The sequence below is a fragment of the Penicillium mononematosum genome (genome assembly GCF_028829835.1).
Source record: "Penicillium mononematosum strain IBT 11891 chromosome Unknown utg000001l:1.0-4488741.0:1.0-4491989.0, whole genome shotgun sequence".
NCBI classification, from domain to species: Eukaryota; Fungi; Ascomycota; class Eurotiomycetes; order Eurotiales; family Aspergillaceae; genus Penicillium; species Penicillium mononematosum.
This window is the reverse complement of record NW_026643271.1, coordinates 4,214,525-4,230,485: the sequence shown is the minus strand read 5'-3', so window position 1 is coordinate 4,230,485 and position 15,961 is coordinate 4,214,525. Positions and strand designations below refer to the sequence as shown.

The following is a 15,961-nucleotide window of genomic DNA, read 5'->3' as shown; positions in this document are numbered from 1 at the left end:
AGATTTAGTCTATTTCTACTAGTACGGAGTAGGGAAGAGTATGTTGTACATCCTTGAAAGATCGGCATTGTTCTGGAACTTGTTGGGACTTCTCGATCTGCATGGGAAAGTCCCATGTGTATGTATTATAGCAAATCTCCAGCATCAGGATATCGTAGGTCAGCATTTTCTTCAAGGAAATCCATCCAGTGCTTGAGGAAGCTACTCCCACTGTAAAAAAAAAAAGGAATGTCGATCAGTATTAAACCCTCAAACCTCAAACTCAATGGCTCATCCCGCACTTACTGGCTGATCGTCTCCGAATCTCCGCAAATACACAAATGTCGCTTGGGCCGCGTCATGGCAACTACGTGCAGCTTCGTCAATATATTGAATTCGCTGCAGGTACAATACCTGCACAGTTGCAACAGTCCGCAGAAAAAAAAAGGGGGGGAAAAGACATACCATTCAATCTACGCTTCTCACCCAGGAAACCCACTTCGTGCTCCGCATTGCTGCGCACCAGGCTTACCACAACGGCTTCTTTCTCCCGGCCCTGGAATCCATCCACACTGCCAAGTTCAAGGCCGGGATATTTCTTCTCGTAGCATTCGTGACAGTAGAGCCAATTGCCCGTTGTAAGGGGTGATCACGGCAATGCTCTCGGGCCTGATACCCGCGTCAATCAGATTGTCCACGTGTCTGGCGACCACCATGGCTTCCATCTCGTTGCTTTTGCTGTCTCCAAGCAAGGCTCCCTTTTTGCTGATCTCATCCTCTGCCTTCTCGGGGAAATCTCCACCTTGCGTGTCCCAGAATACCAGAGGTTCCTGTGTGTCGTCTGTGCCCTCTACTTCGTAGGGTAAGTCGATCAGCAGACGGGCTTTCACCGCGTCGCTGGCCATCAACTTTCCCTCGTAGAGTTCGTCGGAGGGGAAGCGCATGATCTTCTCATGCATGCGATATTGGGTGGTCAACATGCGTTTGATCCCCGGTCCGTGCAGGGCTAGTAGACGATCGAATAATGTGCGTTCAAGAGAGACACCTTTCAATGTCTCAGTGTCGGTGTTGTTACCAGTCTTTTCCTCGCTTCCCTTGGAAGTTTGATCTTTGGAGTTCTGGCCGGTGGACTTGACGGTCGGTGGTAATTGCAGGTGGTCACCGGCCAGGACAACCTTCTCTGCACCCAGAAGAGGAATCCAACATTGTGCTTCGAGAGCTTGACTCGCCTCGTCGATAATCACAACATCGAACTTCTGGTTCTTGAGTTGGTGACCACCAGCACCGTGAAGAGTAGCCAACACCACACTACTCTCGCGCACCAGATTATCCACGCATCTAGACTCGCGCTCTCGGAACTCCTTCCGGAGCAGCTTCAAATCGTCATAGATACCCCGTCTTTCACGACCAGACCTGGTCTTGCGAATACTAGCCTGTTTCTCGTCAATTTCCTTGCGAATATCCTTCACAATACCCCCGGCATCAGAGGTCTGCGTAAGAACTTCAAGAGAATGCTCAAGAACAGAAGGAAGCAGACGAGCCGGATGCCCGATGCGCACAACAGGTACTTTTTTGGGAGCAAGGCGTTCCACGATATTATCAACAGAAACATTGGACGGTCCACAGACAAGCACGCGCTTTCTCCGCTGAACCAACTGCAAGATCAATTCAATAAGCGTATGTGTCTTGCCCGTCCCAGGCGGACCATGAATCAAAGCAATATCCCGGGAAGCCAGCGCGAACTGAATAGCCTCCTTCTGCGAATCATTGAGGGAGGGATCGGTAAACTCCACAGGTCCACACGCCTCTGTATCCAGCTGTAGGGGCGTCGTATGCCCAAACGCAACACGCATAAAATGCGAGTACTCAGACTCCGTCATTTTAACCATCTTCTCCATAGTCTGTCTCATCCTAGCCCGAAGTCAGCAAATCAGTATCCAACAGAACAATCCCCACTCCAATATTCCAACCAACGTACCTTCTATACGTAACATCATTAGCAAGCTTAATAGCCCACACCTTCTTCCCCCAAAGCTCCTCAACAGCCTCGTCATCCTCCTTAGACATGCCCCCACCACCCTGCCGCCCAAACGCAATCCACACAGCGCGATCACCAGTACGCGTAACAACGCCCTCAACCCCCTTCTCCGCATCTTTCTCTTTCTCCTTATCTTTATCCTTCCCGACCTTCTTTCCCGCCCCAGCAACATCACTAACACGCACAACATCCCCAACCCGAATCCCATGCGACCCGAGACGAGGCGTCCCATCAGTAGCCCGGGACTCTTCTGATGCGACTGCTGGGTCCGGGGCGAACTCGCCCACGACGCGTCCGCCGAGACCGGTTCGGCATTGCGAGAGGATGAGGCCTGTTAGGGCGTAGCCGGTTGCTTGGAGGGTTCGACGGGTTGAGAGGGAGACTGTTGCGGCTGTGCTGGCGAGTTTTGAGGAGGAGACTTCGGCGGCGTGTTCTTCGTGGAGGAGGTTGAGTTGGGTTGAGGCGAAGAGGGGGATTGGGATTGGGGTTGGAGGGGGCATTATGGGTGGCGGTGGGTGGCGGGGGTTTTACGCGTGGTTGTATGGAGTTCGGGGGTCGGATTTGCGGATAGAAGGATGCTCTCGTGAAATGGCACTGCTGGAGTTGGTGTTGACGCCTTCCACAGGTTGTTGCTTGAGGAGCGGGGATAAAGAAGCTTCAGTCACCTTATGTCCGCCGGGGTGCTTCGATTGGCTGTGGATTTGGAGGCTCCCGAGGTCCACCTGGGCATTGCTGTCCAGGTGTGTACAACCTTTGACGCACAATATATTCCTGACACATGTATTCATGAAGAAAATCAAAACCAACAACCGAGAGCTAATACATAAAACACGAAAAGACCATGTCCCCTTTCCTTCCACGCGGGGACCCGGCCGTTCTTTTCGTGAACTTCAATAACCCTCAACCGGCAGGCAAAATGGTTTACAGGCACCTGAGCACGAAACCTTGCCTTCGAAATATTTCCGATGACGCTGAAAGAGATACAGATAGGCTCCCAGCTGATCCTGTCCTCAATATTATGCAGTTCGTCTTCAGCCCGGGGCCATGGATCTCAACTGATGACTCATAAGAATCTAGAGCCCTGGAGATAACTACCTAGGTATGGAGTACATTTGGCATACTTCAAAATGAAAATAACATGCTTTCGTTTAGACCTGGATGTGGTAGGTCCCTTGGATAAGTACATTGTCCCTGGGACAGTTGCACGCGCCCCTACTGCACCGCTAGCGCCAGCCACTGACTTTGCAACCAATGGTTGAAATAGAAGCACAGAATGGTCAACAAGCGGCAGATGAAACATCAAGCTGGGCTCAGTAACCAACGTTTCCGCCAATAGTATAATCGGAATGTTGACCAGAGGGGTGAGGGTTTTAATAATAGAGTATCTTGGGTCTACCATATGCAGCGTCTGTGGCACAGGTCGAGCCTGATCACGTTCGAGTTGTTTCAGGTTGATAAAGGAGAATATCGTATTGCTAACGAAAAGCCTCTTGTCACGTCAGCTGTATCTATTGATATTCTTCATGCCGATTCCAATCAAGGTGTGAAAATGGGCGATATAGGTCCAACTCTGGCAAAGGACTTCTCCAGACGGTGAATTGAGAACGGCATCCGCGACTTGACAGACAATCTCGCGCCTTCAAATCCCAGCAGGTCATTTAGGATCTGACCACTGAGGATGCCCCTCTTTATTCGATCGAGCAGTAAGCGCCCATGCAGTGACACGTTGCTGGCGGCTACAACTTTCTAAGTCGGGTATGATACTAACCTAGGTAGGTACTTAAGGAGGGCCTGTACTACATCCCATTATTATTGTGACACAGAAATTCTTTTGCCATAGTACCCCAGAAAGTCTGTTGGTCGAATCATGCAAATTTTCCGAGCACGCCAGCCCGAGACCATTTTCCAAGTGCAAGAAACAGGGCATAACAGCCTTGCGTCTTACCGTGCACATGACCCCGCTTTGCCTGCATGCTCTCCGATTCCCCAGGTCATAAATACATATGGCATCAGAGTCTTGAGCGACCCACCTAATGCTACATGTGATATATGTTTCATTCATGGCCTGACGGGCGATCGAGACAAGACCTGGACCGCCGATGGCCAATCTACGCCTTGGCCCGGAGCACTGCTTCCAGGGAAACTCCAACAAGCTCGCATTCTGACATACGGCTACGATGCGTATGTAGTCTCAAAATCAACTGCCTCGATGAATCGATTGCGCAACCATGCCACAAATCTCCTAGTCGATTTAGCATCGGACCGGGAATCCTGCAATGCGGCCGGCCGCCCGCTTATTTTTGTTGCGCATAGCCTTGGCGGGCTGGTCTGCAAGATGGCTATTCTTGTGTCACGAAACCACCCTGAAACACACCTTCAAGATGTGTTCAATTCCCTCAAGGGCGTGGTATTCATGGGAACCCCTCACATGGGAGCTTGGATGGCGAATTGGGCCAAGATTCCTGCCACGACTTTTGGGTTCGTGAAGTCTGTCAACGTCAATTTGATAGATATACTACAGAGCGATAATGAGCTCTTGGAGTCATTGCAGGGTGACTTTTTGGCTATGGTACGCCAAGTACGGGAAAATGGTCGGCGCCTTGAAGTCACCTGCTTCTTTGAAGAGCTTCCCACCTTTGGGGTTGGGCCGATCGTATCAAAGGAGTCTGCCTCTTTCGACGGCTATGCGCCTCGTAGCATTCACGCCGATCATCGGAACATGGTCAAATTTGCAACGGTGGAAGATAATGGTTTCAAGAGGGTGTTAGGAGATCTTGTCAGATGGACATTGGCAGTCGGTAAGAAGGATTAGCATACCACTCATACGGGAATTTGCCTAGCTAAATTCAATTCAAAGATAAACCGCCACTTATAAACCCAAAAAGAAACCAACACAAACTAAATGCCGAAGACGCAGCCTGTCTACAGGATCTATACACGACAGATCCTCGTAATGATAAGACACGTATCGAAAAGGTCAAGGGCGGACTACTTGAGGAGTCATATCACTGGATATTCGAGAACGACGACTTCAAACAATGGCGCTATAACCGGCAAAGTCAGCTGCTCTGGATCAGAGGGGATCCTGGAAAGGGCAAAACAATGCTTTTGTGTGGAATCATCAACGAACTAAAGTCGTCATCTGAAGCTTCTGTGGTCTTTTTCTTCTGTCAGGCTACAGACGCGCGAATAAACCACGCTACTGCAGTCCTTCGCGGTCTGATATATATGCTGGTTGACAACCAGCCCAACCTCATCTCCCATGTACGACAACAGCACGAAAAGGCCGGGAAAAAGGGGTTTGAGGATGTCAATGCATGGGAAACCTTGTCAAAAATCTTCAGTGATATCCTCGTGGATCCGCTCTTACAAAGTACATATGTAATCATTGATGCCCTCGATGAATGTACAAAAGATCGGGATCTGCTTCTTGATCTTGTTGTCCGGAAATCATCATTATGCCCACATGTCAAATGGATTGTCTCAAGTCGTAACTGGCCAGATATCGAGGAGGCTCTTGAGCCTGCAACCCAAAAAGCAACGCTTTGGCTGGAGTTGAACGAAAGGTCCGTGGCCGAGGCCGTGACCACCTTCATCCGACACAAAGTCCAGGAATTGTCGAAACAAAAGAAGTATAAAGCTGAATTACGCGATGCTATTTCTCAACACTTGTTTTCAAACGCACATGGTACCTTCCTCTGGGTAGCCCTGGTCTGCGAGGAGCTGGCGAAGGCAGCACGGTGGAACGGGAACGCTCGTTCGCTATTGACTGCATTTCCGCCGGGCCTCGAATCCCTCTATGCTCGGATGATTCAGCGAATTCAAGGTTACGACCCAGCAGATGCACAACTTTGCAAGCGAATTCTAGGTGTCATCCTACTTGTATACCGACCTATCACGCTAGACGAGTTGCCGACTTTGGTGGATATGCCCGAAGATATCACTACTGACCAACAGTCTTCGATCGAAATTGTGGAGGCATGTGGTTCATTTCTTACAATCCGAGAAGGTGGTATCTTCTTTGTGCATCAGTCCGCAAAGGACTTTCTCCTTCAATCGGCAACAAAAGAGGTATTTGCGCGAGGAATTGCAGCCGAGCATTATACAATTTTCTTTCGCTCTCTGCGGTCATTCGGGACGCTTCGACGTGATATATATGGCCTGAGATCGCCCGGGTTTCCCATTGACAAAGTCAACCAACCTGATCCAGATCCATTGGCAGCTGTACGGTACTCATGTCTCTACTGGGTTGATCACCTCCATGATGGCAATGTGGTTGATCATCCTCGGGAGAGTGATCTAGTTGAGGAGTTCCTAAAACACAGATATCTCTTCTGGCTCGAAGCTATGAGTCTCATGGGACATATTCCAGAAGGGATAGCCGCGATAATCAAGATGGACAGGCGTTTTCAGGTTAGTGACCCATGGATCACTCCTGCAATTATCCCTTTGCGTTGCTAACTGCAGAGTGCTGTCATAGAGACTGAACAACGCAAAAGAGCTCGCAGAACGAGTTCGAGATGCGAGCCGATTCATCCAGTACCACAGGCTGGCAATCGAATGTAGCCCCCTACAAGTCTACATCTCATCACTTATCTTCAGCCCAAACCGGAGTATGATAAAAGCTTGTTATCAATCCTTGACACCAAACTGGGCTGTCCAGAAGCCAGTGATGGAAGATAATTGGAGTCCATGCCTTCAGATCCTTGAAGGGCATTTTGACTCTGTCGAATCAATTGCGTGGTCCAAGGATGGAAGATTGATCGCATCAGGATCAGGAGATGGAGCTATTATGATCTGGGACCCAGTAACCGGTCGGCGTATATCGACCCTTGCAAGGGATCGCGGTTGTGTCAGATCAATGAAGTGGTCTGAAGATGGACGTTGGCTCGCATCATTGTCAAGAAATTTGACGATTAGGGTCTGGGACCCAGTCATCGGGCGGTGTGTATCGACCTCGCACATCGAAAAATGCAACGGGTTCATAATATCGATAACGTGGTCCAAAGATGGAAGCTTGCTCGTATCAAGATCAATTGATCGAACCATCCAGATCTGGGAGCCGTTCACCGGGCGGCGTATATCGACTATTGAAGGGCATAGCAAGTCGATCAGATCGATTGAGTGGTCCGAAGATAGAAGCTTCCTCGCGTCAGGGTCAGTTGATGGGACCGTCAGGATCTGGGACCCGTTGACCGGGCGATGTATATCGACCCTCGAAGGGCATGTTGATGATGTCTCGAATATTGCATGGTCCGAAGATGGAAGCCGGCTCGCATCTGGGTCAGTTGATGGAACCGTCAGGATCTGGGACCCATTGACCGGGCGATGTATATCGACCCTCGAAGGGCATGTCGATGGTGTCTCGGATATTGCATGGTCCGAAGATGGAAGCTGGCTCGCATCTGGGTCAAGGGATGGAACCGTCAGGATCTGGGAGCCATTGACCGGGCGGTGCATAGCGACACTTAAGGTCCATAGGACCACAGTCATGTCGATAGCCTGGTCTCGTGATGGGAATTGGCTCGCATTGGTGGATGAGAGAGTCATAATACTCTGGAACCGAAACACCGGCTCTACGTCAACTCTAGAGGGACATACCGGTTCAGTCCTATCGATCCAGTGGTCCCGGGATGGCAGTCAGCTCATATCAGGGTCCGCCGATAGAAAAGTTAGGATCTGGGATCCGACCATAAAGCAGGGTATATCGACTCTGAATCGGCATAACGCCAGAGTCAGATGTGTGGTCTGGTCTCGGGATGGAAGCCGGCTCGCATCAGGATCATTCGATAAAAGAGTGATGATCTGGAACCCAGCCACCGGGCAGTGTATATCGATCCTTGAAGGGCATGGCAGCCCGGTCGCAACAATTTCCTGGTCCAGGGACGGAAGTCAGCTCGCGACAGGGTCACATGATAGGACAGTTAAGATTTGGGATGTGGCCACAGAAACGTGTGTGGCAACTCTTCGTATCGACTCTACTCTTAGGCTTCAATTTGATGAGGCGAGTGTGCATCTTCTGCATACGGATGAAGGTGTTGTCGATTTGAGGTCATTTTACCTTGTCCCGACTTCATTATCACATTCACCTCCTCGGCAAGACCAAGGAGCCTATAGCTGCACTAATGATAGCACCTGGATAACCTTTAGAGGAGAACACATTCTGTGGATACCATCGGAGTATCGACCGTGCCACTGGTCGTTCTTCCCTACATGTGCAACAACAACAGTAGCAATTGGCTGTTCCACGGGTAATGTGTTGTTCTTGACCCTGTCAAACGATCCATGGATAATCAGTTCTCATAAGTCATCTATAGCGTCACAACGGCCATTGAAGCGCCGTTTGACGTAGGTTCCCTGCAAACACCAGCGTCCAGCACTGGTGGGCTGCACATAGGGACATACGTACCTTCGATGATTCAATTGTTCAAACGGAGGGTGCAAAAAGTGGTGTAAGTTTGTTGTTCGATACCACTGTTGAAGTAGGATGAAGACTGCGTGGTTTTGAGTGTACATATTTAAGGGAAGAAGACGGTTAAATGAACGAAAAGGGCATTTTCGACGTGGCCTCTGGTAAAAATGCACCGTTGTTTGACCATTGCGCTCCCATACCCATCTAAATACATATGTAGACCCTGTAGTCCTTCAAGGGAATTTATTTTACACGCAAGTACGTCGGGTGTGAATTAGTTCGTGTGTAGTATTTGAATCTTAGCTCGAGATGCACCTGTATTGACACCGTCTGGGTTAAAGCCCCTAGAAAGGCGGTATGATAGAGCATCCTCCATTCTTAGTTGGTCTTTAACTAGTAGCGTTCTAAGGGAAACAGGCCTCGAGCATGTAATGATGACGCTAACGTTTTCCGTTGTTGGTTCTATTAAGCCCATGGAGAGGATGATCATTCGGGATCGCACGATCGATGTTCAGCACCAGGATCAATTGCTGCTTGATCAAAGCTCTCAGTTCACAACGAGACTTGTAGTGGAACTTTTCACAAGTCGAAAGCGAAGGCTCATGATAATTCTTGAACTGTTGTTTGCGACAGTCCAGTCCGTTGGGCGTCCGTATATAGAATGACATTCAAGCAAGCCTTCACCAGCGGGAAAGCAGGGAGTGCCGTTGATGTCCGTGACAACAGATCCTTTAGCTCTTCGAGTCGGAGAAGGTGGCTTCTTCGGTCGGCCCCATGTTAGCCGCAGGGTTGGTTGAACGAGACATCCCATTGCCTTTTTGGATCTTGTGGCCTGTGATAGGTGAAGGCCAAGCGCCGAGAATTGTGCCTGGAGGCCAACAGCGGCAACGATTATTGGGGAACGCAGCCAGGCATCGATGGGGTGTTTGGTCCGTGCGCCATCTGATATTTCCATTCAAAGTCACAGTTTCGAAAGCCGGGGTTTCTGAGACGAAGGATACTCATATTAGACCATTATAAGAAAACCATATTAGGCAAATAAGCCGGCTCCACGCTCTCCCGTCCAGGACAGGGCCCGTGGACGGACAGTATAAATCGGACCAGCAATCCACAAGCGCAAATCAAAGAGCCTCAATTTTAACCTTGGGCTCATCAACCTCAGGACTCTCCTTAACCTTCATCGTCGGCTTAAGCCCTCGAATCTCACTCTTGCAAAGCCGCAAGTGAGCCAGCTTACAATCCCCACACCGACGCTTAACAGGCAAACAAACCGTCTGCCCAAGGCCAACAAGCAAATGATTAATCCCATGCCACCTATTACGCGGCAACCACGACTGCAGCGCTTTCCTCGTCTCCTCGGGGGTCTTGGTCTTATTCCAACCCCAGAGATTGGTAATGCGATGAACATGCACATCGACACCGATTCCCACGTGTTCGTCCCATGCCGCGCTCATACATAGGTAAGCCATTTTGGGTCCGACACCGGGAAGCGCCATGAGGCCCTCTGGAGTCGAAGGAATATCCCCTCCGTGCTGGTCTCGCAAGATCAGCGCGGTTGCTTTGATGTATTTTGTTTTGTTGTTGTGGAAGCCGACCGTGCGGATTAGTTCGTTTAGTCGCGTTGGGTCCACGGCTAGGATGTTGTTTAGGTTGAGGGTGCTGTCGACGGGTTTTGCATCATCGTCTTCTTGTTTAATCTTGATATCCTGAGCTGGGGCGGTGCCGTCTCCGAGCTCCGTGTGGAGACGTTGCATCGCTACTGCCGTAACCGTGTCTTTCGTCTGGGATGAGAGCATCAACGCGATAAGTGTCTGGAATCGACGGTCTATTGGTGATGACGCGCGCCAGAATAGCTGCGAGCAGCCCATTGTGTCTACTGGTGCATCTGCAGCCGGGCCGCCTTTTTCCCTCATCTCTCGCACAGTTTCGTACATCTGCTCCCAGTTGGTCGGGGGCTCGACCTTGACCGAGCCGTCGATGTCGCGGGTTTCTCGGGCCGGGAGTCGTCTTTGTTTGGGTGCCGGGGTTGGTTTCTGATCGGGCTCGTCCTTCACTGCCACCTTTCGCGATGTGCGAGGATTTGGGCTCTGCTTGAGGACTCGTGGGTTTATGGGGCTCGCGTTTCGCTTTTGGCGCTTCAATGGCGGTTCAAGGAGGTCTTCGATGTCCGCCGTGTCGGCCTCGGAGAGCTCGGAGAGGGAAGATTCATCGTCGCTTTTGACAGCAGAGAGACTGGATGTTGTCGAAACATCTTCTGACTCCAATTCTGTCTTGATGGTCGGAATTGCATTCGCGTTGTACGCGAAACTGTTCAGAGCGCTCGCATTGGAGTTACGCGTTTGTCGTCCGATAGGGGCCGACAGAGCCTGCAGCACCTTAGCGGTGTCCCTGGAAGTGCGAGAAGTGCGCATAGCGAATCAACAAAAATCTGACCAGGAAGAGAAAGTGACCAAACAAGACAAGTCGGAGGCAATTTCACGTGAGAGTCCGCGCGGGTGATCGATCCATGGACCGGGTAGGAATTCCCCAACCTCGGCGATCGCAGTGCCGACCGACTTTCCCTCCGCCCTTCACTAATTCATACACTCCACCACATTCGACATGGCGTCTCGGACACGGGGTATTGACACAAGACAACGGCTGATGAAAGAGTTGAAAGCATATAATAAAGAGGGGGAGAACGAAACATTCCTGTACCTACGTCCCGTCAATGACGAGGACCTACTACACTGGGAGGCAGTATTGAAGGGCCCAGCTGCATCACCGTACGAGGGCAAGTTCAAGTCCAAGTCCCTACCAGAACCATTTCAGTCAATCTAACGCGACAACAGGTGGACTTTGGGGCCTTGATATTCAAATCCCATCAGACTACCCTTACGCGCCGCCCACCATCCACTTCACGACTAAGATCGCGCACCCGAATATCGCCTGGGGCTCGGGGGAGATCTGTTCCTCATTAAACAATGACTGGAAACCGACTGTGAATCTCTCTGGCATACTCGCGGCTATTCAGCTACTGTTGACGGTTCCGGATCCGGATTCGCCGTTGAATCCTGACATCGCGGTCCTAATGCGCAACGGGGATTTTGCTGGTTGGGAGAGTGTTGTACGATACTGGACTCAGGAGGAGCGGTGGCAGGGAGTTCGGTGGTGATTGTTGGTTCCGAGAAACCAGCTGCGACATTTGGCGATCTCGCTCGATACCCTTGACCACACACAATACCGCCCTGCGGATTTCGATCATCTCGGATACCCTGCATATATTCTATATACCAGTTGACGACTGAATGACCTTTACACAATCAATGAGCCAATACGTTTGACGATTGAGCGCAATTTTGGCATTCCGATCATCTTGCATACATACCTTGGCACAACTTCTACATTCCGATCATCTTGTTTGTGTACCTTACACCTACTCTATATACTCCATACGAAGAGAATCTTTACAATGAGCCAAAGAGTTTGACAATTGAGCACATTTTTTGCATTATCTTCAAAGTGAAGATTCAACATGGACTAAAGTAATCACATGGGATAATAGCGTGTGCTGTGCGCTGTAAATGTTCAAGACCGCTGTTTAAAACTGCAGAAACAAAAGGCCAAATGAGGCGGAATAAGGAATGCCCGCCGTAAACGCCCAAGGAATTAAGGAGAGACATGAGTAGGTCGTCACGGGTCATGCGGAAAGATAGTACAATGACGAATGTCATGAAGATGCAGAACCAATGCGATGTGCTGAAAAACGCCGATTGAAAATGATAAAGATGCAAGCAGGCGATGAGGCGAAAGTCGTGATCCATTACAGAGCCATTGCGACCACGACGGCGCCACCAAACATGGCGACAATCTCGCGAGCCATACCAGTAGGCAGGGCGGCGGCGTTGGTCTGCAGACCGGGCTTGCCAGCAGCGGTACCCGAGGGTTTGCCGGTTGCCTCTGGAGTGATGACCGTAATGGAGGTGATGGTGCTCTGGCTGCCATCGGGCATGGTGGTCGTGCTCTTGGAGGTCGAAGTAGTCAGGCCGGTGTGCTCAGTGGTACGGGCAGAGGTAGTTGTTTTATTGGTGGTTGTTGAGGTAGAGGTGGACGAAGTGCTCCTGGTAGTCGACAGAGTCGAAGGAACACTGGTGGTCTCCGATTTAGTGGTCGGGGTGGTCTCGGACGTAGTAGTAGCAGTGGTCGGCTGAGGAGTGGTCTGGGTCGAGACCGTGCTGGAGGTCTCGGTGGGAACAGATGCAGAGCTGGTAGAGCTGGCACTGGTATCACTAGTAGAGCTAGCCGAGGTTTCGGTGGGCTGAGCGCTGGTAGTGGGCTCGACACTAGACTCGGAGCTGGTCTCACTAGTCTCAACAGCCGAGGAGGTGGCCGGCTCAGAAGTTGGCTCGGTGGCAGTAGTCACAGTAGGAACCGGGGCCGCAGAGCTAGCAGTAGCATTGTCCTGGCGCTTGGCAAGCTTGATCAGGCTGGCAATGGTGGGTTCTTCACCTTGCAGAGCTTCGGCGGCATCAAGGTCAGTCGGGAAGATTCCATGACGGAATTTGGCGGAGAGAGCATGCAGAGCACCATGAAGCGAGGCTGCATTGGTGTCGGCAATTTCTTGGGGAGACTCACGTTGCGAGGTCCCCTGCACAGCGTCTGCTGCGAAAACTGCAGACAGACCGAGCAGTGTCACAAAAAGCAATTGAAGAAGGCTGATACGCAGCATGATGGGAGGTTGAAGATCGGCAGATCTGCTGATAAGGTGGAGAGATGTTTAGAAATGGGTAACGTAAGGAAGATGAAGAGGAAGATGAAGAGAGAGGGAAAAACAACAAAGAACGTTGGAAGGTGAGATTCTTAAAGAAGAACGAGATGGAAGGAACCACCTGCAAATGCTATCTCACCTTTTTTCTTTTCTTTTTCTTTTTTTGGTTCGATGTATTTCTTGATTTTTCGCACTAGCGACAGATAAACCCGAGAATCATCGGCGTGGCTGATTTTCTTTTCACCACTTAAATGTCTCGGATCGGCCCCAAAGGCTTAATACGGACTACTGACTGGACTAGTTTGGACTATTTTGGACTATTTTAGATCCATAATGGAGTAATCGATGGAGTAAAAAGGAACTGTGCCACAAAAATCAAATCCAAAAGAACAACTCATTCTCTACTATAATTGGCCCGGTCTCAGCCCTGGCTAACAATAGCATCCATGGACGGAACAAGAGTCGTGTTGTCATATATTTCGTTTTTACTCCATTGGGCAATTTTCAAGGGGCTATTTCCCCTGGCACTTCCCATGGTTCTATATTTCTATATTCCACAATCCGGATTTTATTACTCCGTAATTCACTTATGACCTCAGGATGTACCTCAACTATACGAATAACAATACCCGTATCTAGTCGGATCCATAACCTCGCCGACCGACCGAGGCCGATCAAGAACACCGAATTCCATCTCCATATCGACCGTGACAAGTGTCGCATTCGGCGGGTTGAGGAGCATATTCGTACCGTTAAGTGCGAACCGACGATGGTCCTCATCCTTCGCCTGCCAGATACTCCACAACCGATCGATCATACCGTGGTGCAGCATGAAAGCCGGGTCTTGCGGCGACGTAAATAGGTCTTGGAGGGTGGCCCCGAGGCTGAAATGCCCGCCACCGTGAACACCCAACACCCCCTTGGGTCGTGCGGGCCAATAGTCCATGACAGTTTGGAAATCGGACATGTTGGGTGCGGCCAGGAGTCTGTCGACGATGGTCTCGTTGTCGTAGTTGCTACTGACGAAATTGTTCAGACTTCGGTTCAAACAGCGCGGGTTGTAGTCGAAGCCTGGGGCGGGGAGTTTGGCGAATGAGACGATGTTCCGGTCAAACGGCCCCATGTGGATTTGCATGTCTTTGAAGGGTCCGCATCGCACGCAGCCGCCGCCCGATCCGCGTGGTATGGTTACGGCGCCGCCCGAGAGGCTTTGCTCGCCCGGGTTGTACTCCCCGTCACCGGAGAGGGAGCTGTCGCTGCAATCGAAGAGAGGGCTGGCCTTTAGATTCTCTGACCATAATGGCCAGTTCCAATACCTGGTTCGTGTTACTATGGCTTGGTGGTCGTAGGAGATGAATGGCACTCACGGGAGATGTCCAGGGTAACCACACTCTTCCCGCAGGGCTCTCTCCCAGAGCCAGAGGAAGTGACGGTGCCATGGGAGGAAAAGACCACTAAGGTGGACATTGAGTGTGTAGTTGATATGGGTGCTATGGTATGTTAGTACTCGGTCCTTGGCACCTCGAACATTGGCGATGAACCTACGCCACAAAATCATCGAACCGGTTCCGAACTCCTGGGTACTCTTCTCTTGGAAGATGTTGGGGCTTCCCTTGCATACATAACACTGCATTAGTATAGTCGATCCTCTCAGCTCGCTTCAACTCTCCCCTATGTGATGTCAGTTCTCTGTTGGTCCTAAGAGAATCAGAAAATACACACCATTCCTTCCGTACATCACGGTTGTTATTTCCGCACGATCGCTCCAGGGGAATGTCGATGGTAATACCGAATAGGGAGAAGTCCGCTGCCGAAACCAAAACCCCAAGGCCGATGACCAAGAAAGACCGATAAAAACCAATCATCCTGTCAATCCCAATTAAAAAAAAAGACCCCCGATCCACGGCAGATAAAACTCTCGGAGAGAATCCCTATGCCTGGTCCATGAACACTGTTTATAAGTAACCCCCGGTCCCTCACCACCGGACCAATAAATCCTGATAGCACCCCTTGTATGATCTGTAAATCGACGGAGAATTTTAGATTTGCCTATTTTGGCGAGCTCGGAATAAAACCTGGATATGCGGGTTCTAGGCCTATCAGAATGTGAGCTGTCACTCTACGAAGGTCAAAGTGCATCGTACATGCTCTGTACTCCGTCGGTGGCGCTGCACTGGTTCCCCTGCATGATATGGAGCGCCAGAGTTTTTAGTGTTCGACCACCGCCAAAATTTAGTTAGATTGGAACTCTAACATTACACAATTATCTTATTTGCCTAGGTGGTGTGTCGTGGAGATAGTTGTACCTAGTCGAACTGTATCTGGATTTGATGTGCATATGTACTTGGACCCGTATTTGAGCGCCGGGGAAGGATGTTCTAGTCAATTTTGAAATCACAAGTGCACTTGATATGGAACTGTTCGACCGACAACATAGATTGTACCTGAGTAAGTACTCGGTTAAGGCTGGGCATTAATACATTATTGGCTCTCTGGTCAACTAGCTATTTTTGCTATCTTGTAAAATCAACTTGAGCGGACAATATCCTGGACCGAGGTACGTTGTAGTAGGAACTACGCCGTACCGCGTTAGACCAGTTCTTTCCACAATTACATATAGAATGTAGGGACCTATGGGATTGACGCCGAAAATGACCGCTTTTGAGGCCAGAAACGGCTGCCTTTCTACCCGTAACTTTCGATATCTAGCCGTTCCTTGACCGCCTACTGTCCTATAATACCACTATTCTATACCCGCCTAGCACTTTTAGTTATCATTGAACCG

The 15,961-nt window shown here is 50.2% G+C and overlaps 6 protein-coding genes across 6 annotated transcripts; 2 read left to right on the top strand and 4 right to left on the bottom strand.

The window, feature by feature from the left end:
- Positions 1-125: 125 nt before the first annotated feature.
- Positions 126-2,517, bottom strand: N7519_001612 (putative DNA helicase; the record flags this gene model as incomplete). The annotated part of the gene is made up of 5 exons (XM_057288390.1): positions 126-210; positions 286-346; positions 445-551; positions 598-1,890; positions 1,958-2,517. The coding sequence occupies 5 exons, from the start codon at positions 2,515-2,517 to the stop codon at positions 126-128; spliced, it is 2,106 nt and encodes a 701-aa protein (XP_057154473.1).
- A 1,367-nt stretch (positions 2,518-3,884) lies between these two features.
- Positions 3,885-8,369, top strand: N7519_001611 (WD40 repeat-like protein; the record flags this gene model as incomplete). The annotated part of the gene is made up of 3 exons (XM_057288389.1): positions 3,885-4,780; positions 4,903-6,430; positions 6,498-8,369. 3 exons carry the CDS (start codon positions 3,885-3,887, stop codon positions 8,367-8,369), a joined length of 4,296 nt encoding a protein of 1,431 aa, XP_057154472.1.
- Positions 8,370-9,550: 1,181 nt separating this feature from the next.
- N7519_001610 (endonuclease III domain-containing protein) lies at positions 9,551-10,840 on the bottom strand (the record flags this gene model as incomplete). Its single annotated transcript, XM_057288388.1, has 1 exon — positions 9,551-10,840. The coding sequence occupies one exon, from the start codon at positions 10,838-10,840 to the stop codon at positions 9,551-9,553; it is 1,290 nt and encodes a 429-aa protein (XP_057154471.1).
- Positions 10,841-11,030: 190 nt separating this feature from the next.
- Positions 11,031-11,583, top strand: pex4 (putative ubiquitin conjugating enzyme (UbcJ); the record flags this gene model as incomplete). The annotated part of the gene is made up of 2 exons (XM_057288387.1): positions 11,031-11,194; positions 11,241-11,583. 2 exons carry the CDS (start codon positions 11,031-11,033, stop codon positions 11,581-11,583), a joined length of 507 nt encoding a protein of 168 aa, XP_057154470.1.
- A 648-nt stretch (positions 11,584-12,231) lies between these two features.
- Positions 12,232-13,137, bottom strand: N7519_001608 (putative GPI anchored cell wall protein (Dan4); the record flags this gene model as incomplete). Its single annotated transcript, XM_057288386.1, has 1 exon — positions 12,232-13,137. The coding sequence occupies one exon, from the start codon at positions 13,135-13,137 to the stop codon at positions 12,232-12,234; it is 906 nt and encodes a 301-aa protein (XP_057154469.1).
- Positions 13,138-13,783: 646 nt separating this feature from the next.
- N7519_001607 (tyrosinase family protein) lies at positions 13,784-15,041 on the bottom strand (the record flags this gene model as incomplete). Its single annotated transcript, XM_057288385.1, has 4 exons — positions 13,784-14,492; positions 14,544-14,666; positions 14,722-14,847; positions 14,899-15,041. The coding sequence occupies 4 exons, from the start codon at positions 15,039-15,041 to the stop codon at positions 13,784-13,786; spliced, it is 1,101 nt and encodes a 366-aa protein (XP_057154468.1).
- Positions 15,042-15,961: the final 920 nt, after the last annotated feature.